Source organism: Lycium barbarum, chromosome 8, assembly GCF_019175385.1.
Source record: "Lycium barbarum isolate Lr01 chromosome 8, ASM1917538v2, whole genome shotgun sequence".
In the NCBI taxonomy this organism is placed as follows: domain Eukaryota; kingdom Viridiplantae; phylum Streptophyta; class Magnoliopsida; order Solanales; family Solanaceae; genus Lycium; species Lycium barbarum.
This window is the reverse complement of record NC_083344.1, coordinates 100,551,804-100,557,803: the sequence shown is the minus strand read 5'-3', so window position 1 is coordinate 100,557,803 and position 6,000 is coordinate 100,551,804. Positions and strand designations below refer to the sequence as shown.

General features: G+C 34.6%; 1 protein-coding gene across 1 annotated transcript; it reads right to left on the bottom strand.

Annotated features, from left to right (window-relative positions):
* Positions 1–2,709: 2,709 nt before the first annotated feature.
* LOC132608015 (uncharacterized) lies at positions 2,710–5,260 on the bottom strand. The gene is made up of 6 exons (XM_060322099.1): positions 4,656–5,260; positions 4,528–4,560; positions 3,855–4,408; positions 3,574–3,719; positions 3,277–3,519; positions 2,710–2,931 (listed from the first exon to the last, which is right to left on the bottom strand). The coding sequence occupies exons 1-6, from the start codon at positions 5,258–5,260 to the stop codon at positions 2,710–2,712; spliced, it is 1,803 nt and encodes a 600-aa protein (XP_060178082.1).
* Positions 5,261–6,000: the final 740 nt, after the last annotated feature.

The following is a 6,000-nucleotide window of genomic DNA, read 5'->3' as shown; positions in this document are numbered from 1 at the left end:
TGACGAAATGTTACCAAGACAAATAGGTTCTACAGGATTCTCTGTGTTTCATCAAACGGGTCACAAAGGATTTGTTATGCCAGTAATGTCTGCTGATAAAAGAATACAAGAGACAGTGATTAATGCGGAAGTTGTAATTGCTCAACCAGATGTTATTCCAACTAGGATAGTGAAGCCTAGTAAATACTTGAGTTCACCTTACATGACCTATTACGGCTCTGCAGAAGCTTCTGTTCAAGACCCCACACCTTCTATTTTTAAAAAGAAGCATCCATTTGTTGAAGATCCAATCAATGGCCCGCGAAATACTTCGCTTATTCAACAATACCGGAATTGGCTCAAACAGGATCTGCTTGTAAGTCATGATAAAAAGTAAGTTTGAACGTATTTACCTTTTTAATTTACATATTCATTCAGCAAAGTAAACTGTTTACGTTGAAATAACTGATTGTTGATATTTAGAAAGGGTAAAGAAAGTCGTTACAAAAAGAATAAGCAAGCTTTGGATCCAAATGACATCAACTTTGGCTTCAATTTTGGTGTGTTACATGTTGATGACAAAAACTGGTTCTATCTCTTATCGATGAATGACCAGTCTTGGAATGATGAGGTGCTATATTTCCCATTTCCTTTTATTCCTTAATTCTACAGTTGTCTATCTATCTATTTTTTAAAGCATATTTCTCTATATTCCTTCTATGTATTTCTTTGTATTTTCCCATATTTCTCGGTATTTCTTCATTCCAACAGCATATTTCTCTGTAACAGTTTTTAGTTTTTCTATCACGCAAGGTCCGTATGAAAATTTAATTTACTGATATGCATTTAACTTATTTCATTTTTTTACCAGCATAATGATGTCATTTTTTACTACTTGCGGAAGAAAGGCAAGTACGACAAGGATAACAGTTTCAAATTCACGACCGTTAACTGTATGTTCTTCTCCAAAATTGACGAAATTCATCGTGCATATGCTAATCCGGAGGGGACCAGTAGTGTTACCAATTCGGAGAACAAAATATGCGAGTACATTAACGAGCACAGGATGCTGGCTAATGTGTCATGGCATACAGTTGATTGCGTATTCATCCCTATCAACATCAAAGAGGAAAATCACTGGATCTTGATTGTAGTGCCATTCACTGACAGGTATTCCTACTTTTTTTTTTCTTCATTAAACATCCTGTTAACCGAGCTAATGTACTATTATTTTACGTGCAGGCGTCTGTACATCTACAACTCATACCTAGCTGTTGGTCATGATGTTGTTGTTAGAAGAGAAATACACAAGATAGCTACCCTATTGCCACATCATCTACATTTGTCTGGGTTTTACGAGAAAAAAAAGGCATCGATTGGATTAACCACCCATTATACAAGGGCAAACAACAGAATGATGACTTTGATGTCATGTATGTGAACGACTTGCCACAACAAGCCTCTGGCAGCATGTACGTATTTTATCAATCATAGTTCCATTTTTTTCCTTTCAAAATTCTCAACCAATAATCAATTTTTTTTTTCATTTTTCAGGGATTGTGGTGTGTATGTTGCTGCATTTGCTGAATACTGTTGTTTTGGATGAGGCGTTCCATCTGAAATTGATGCAGAATCACTATGTAATAGATACGGGGCATTGCAATGGGAATACAGATGGCAAAAGGCTGATTTGAATGCCTTCGGTGACAATGAACTGCCACCAAGACCATTTAGGCCTGCCATAGATTATAACGCAGTTAACACAGTAGTTGTTAATTAGTCCATTAGGTTTTAATGTTGAATCGTTATTCACTGTATTGTTTTGCTGACTAATTTGTACATTTTGCTGTGTTGTTTTGTTAAGAACTGACAAATTGCAGTGTTTTTTCATCAATGACTTAACTAATTTCTATCACGACTATTTTTTGCTTAAGCCTCCCATATTTATATTTATTGTTTAATGAAAACAGCTTCTGATGTATTTCAATGTATTCCAATGTATATACCCACTCTGCAAGTTGAACTGGAATACTTCTGGTGTATTTCAATGTATTCCAGTTGACAAATTGCAGTGTTTTTTCATCAATGACTTAACTAATTTCTATCACGACTATTTTTTGCTTAAGCCTCCCATATTTATATTTATTGTTTAATGAAAAAAACTTCTGGTGTATTTCAATGTATTCCAATGTATATACCCACTCTGCATTTATATATTTCTAATTTTATGAAACAGTTTCTGATATATTTCATTGTATTTCTGTGTATATAGGCCTAATGCAACTTCATATTTTTTAAACATTTCACTCATATTTCATTGTATTGTTCTAAGTTAATACGTATTTATTCCTTTAAACATCCATTAACACCGAATTGTATGCACTATTATTATGAAAATAAAGGACAAAAAATGCAAAATACAACGATTAACCAAAATATTCTTTATTTAAGATTTTTGGGGATGAGTGTTTTTTTTTTTTTTTTTAAAAAAAAACAATTACAAACTAAACATCTACTTCTTATGTGGCTCATTGGAACAAGAACGCCTATTGTGATCAAGACGTCCACAAGTACTATAAGCATTCCTATGTTTACTAATCATCGTCTCCATTAATGGTTTATCTCGCTTCTTCTTTGGCTTTCCTGAGGGTTTCTTGTATCTTGGTGGCAAAACAACTTCATCGCATATGTGTTTGGGAATATTCCACTCACTCTCGTCAGGCAGAGGATTCACGGCACATCATACGTCTTAATCACTGTCTTTGGTTTGAATAGGTCTGAGCAATATTCAACAGGCATAAGACTTTTACTCTTCAATACAGCCCATGCATGTGGACATGGTATCTCGTCCATTTGGAACATCCGACAACTGCATGTTTTCTTTTTAAGATCAATTATGAAACACCTTGCCTCATCATTTACGGTATACACATATTCAGTTGATGGTTCAACCTAATCAAGAAGAAATGTGTCAGATCAGAATACATTGAATATTAAAAAACAATAAATAATATGAAATACATGGAAATATACAATCCAAACAGAATTACTTAAGTACCTTCTAAAATATACTGAAATATATTGAAATATATGTAGGCAGCCTTCAACAAAATAAACAGTAACATACCGTCATACGTAGAGATTCACATTCGTTTATTTATAATAATTGCTGGAATGCTTTTCCAAGTGTTGTGAATGTGTATGTACCGTTCCTCCTATTAGTGCAATTCCATCTCCCAAACATCTTCCTCACTTCTTCAAGAAAAAATTGAAAATAGGCAACTCTCTTGCTGCTACCAATTTTTCATTAATACATTCGGCTATATTTGAGGTCATTGTCCATCCTCTGTTAACGGGTGAATACAGTCGATCCCACTTTTCCCTTCTAGCATCCTCCAAGTACTCTTTTATCCGAAAATCAACCTTCTCAATCTTCTCCATCAGCTTATCAAACTCGGCCTGTGTGTATGCTTTTGCAAGTGCATAGAATACAGGACTCAATACTTCATCATTCGACTTGTATTTCTTGGTCACATTTTTCTATAAATGCCATATGCAGGCCAAATGTGGCATAGTTGGATATACTCTAGACACCGCCTTAATGATGCTCTCATGTTTGTCTGATACAACACACATGTTATCCCTATTCCCATAAGCTTGCTTGAACTGCTCAAAGAACCACGTCCAAGACTTATCGTTCTCTGAATCTATCACACCATATGCCAATGGTAGAATATTACCTGCACAAACATGTTTTGTGTATTTATAGTGAAATATAGCATAAATCATATTGGAAATACACTGGAACTACAATGAAATACAACGAAATATACCATGAAGCAGAAAAAAATGTATTTAAACATGTTGGCACCTACCTGCACCCTCCAACGTGCTGGCTGATACAAAAGTACCGTTATATATAGTTTTAAGGTGGGAACCATCTACTACAACTATTGGTCTACAACACTCGAAGCCTTTTATGAACGCTTTAAGTGCTATAAACAAATACAAGAACTCATTTTGTTGTGATTTGTGCATTCTCACATGTGATCCAGGGTATGTTTTATCCAATATGTACACATATCCCGGTAACTTCTTGTATGATTCTATTGGTTCCCCTCTTAATTCATTCATTGCCTTTTCTCTAGCCCTCCAGGCCGTCATATAAGAAACATCAACGCCATACTCATTTTTTACGTCGTCTACTATATCATCAGGTGTATATTTCCTCTTGTGATTTGCTATTTTTGGCTTAACAACTGACGCCCCAATCAACCAACTTGTTGCTTGCCTTTGGGAATACACTTTGTCCTTCAATGGACACGTATGTTCATCATGAAAAGATCTCACTCTGAACATTTCAGAGTTCGCAATACTTGAAGCTCTGAATTTCCAATGACAATCAGTTGAACAACATACCAGAGTGTAACTACATAAACCAATACAAAAAAAGAACAGTCAGATTGAAGTTTCAAACACATACACGATCCTAAATACATTGCCTTTATATACTGAAATGGTTACATAATGGAATTAAATCATACAAACAGCGCATATTTCAATGTATTTAATCCAATCCAACTGAAATATAATGTCACTACAACAGTTTATGTCACAGTATTTCAATGTATTTCATAGTATATTTCAATGTATTTCATAGTTTCGGACTAACATACCTTATGGCATTCGACCTCTCTGTCCTGAAATTGAATCTTTTGGGAATTGCATAATTCGCCATAAAATTCTTCAGAGTATCCTTATCTTTGTAGATTTGATCACCAAAAACATCCTTCTGTTCCTTGTTCGAAATTGTCAAGTTATCATTGTTTTCAAATAAAACAACAGCCTTAGCACAATCCGACGCATCCAAATCATTTGAATCAACTACGTCCATAGCATGCATATAATCATTAAATTCAAGTTGAAACATATCGTCTCCAACTGCAAATTCGCCGGACACAAAATTCTCAAGATCATTATCAGTTATGCTAACGCACAACGGATATGCTTCAAATCCCTTGTTTTCTCTTTTAAGCTCAACATACACCCTCACTCCCATATCGTTGTGTATTTTCATTGGCATATTGTCTCTTTCAACAACATATTTTATTAATATCGTTTTCCTGCTAATATCAACACCTAAATGAATTGCTATAATTTCAACCAAATCACCGTATGAACAATAATCTTTGAAGACAACTGCATCTAGTTTGTAATTAACAAAGCAACTCTGTTCATTCCAAAAACTGGAGTGTCTGATCACTGTTGTTATGCTTGACATGTTTCGTTTTGATAATTCAACAAAACTAGAAGAACAGTGACTGCATTGGTAGAAAACAGAGCTCAAAGAGATTCTTCTGTATTTGGAAGTTTTTAGATCTTTAGTAATTGTTGAATTCAAAAAGTTTTGATTGTGATAAAAGTGGAGAGGAATACATAAGCTATTATGGAAGAACAGTCGTTACGCGTGATTAATGGGAAGATTTAAATTGAATCCCCGAATTTAATAAAAAAAAAAAAAACTTTTCCATAAATAGGGCCTAATTTTACTCACCAGTGTCGTGCATTTCCTATATTTCACTATATTTCAAAAAAATAAAATACACGCATTTTATGAGAAAAATCAGCTACGCTTAGTAAATAACAATTTTATAGCTATTTCTTGTTACAAAATACTAAAAGGTAGCTATTTATGTAAGTTCCACTTTAAAAAATCCGAACCAACCCGGTCCATGTACACCCCTACTTATTCAAGAATATTGGCGTTAAGAGTTTTCATTGCATTTATATGGGCAATTTGCAAGATTGCCCTTCGCTGGGGGTGGTCTTTAATTTTTACCCCTCAAAATGGTGGTCTTTAAATTCTGCCCTTCAGGCAGAATTTGACCTACACAGGCAAAATTTCTGCCTATGCAGCCCAAATTCTACCTTAAGGCCGAATTTTGCTGGACAAATTTCCAAAATTCTGCCTTGCGATTTTTTTAAAAAAAAATGAACTGGGGTTCGAACCCACAACCTTGG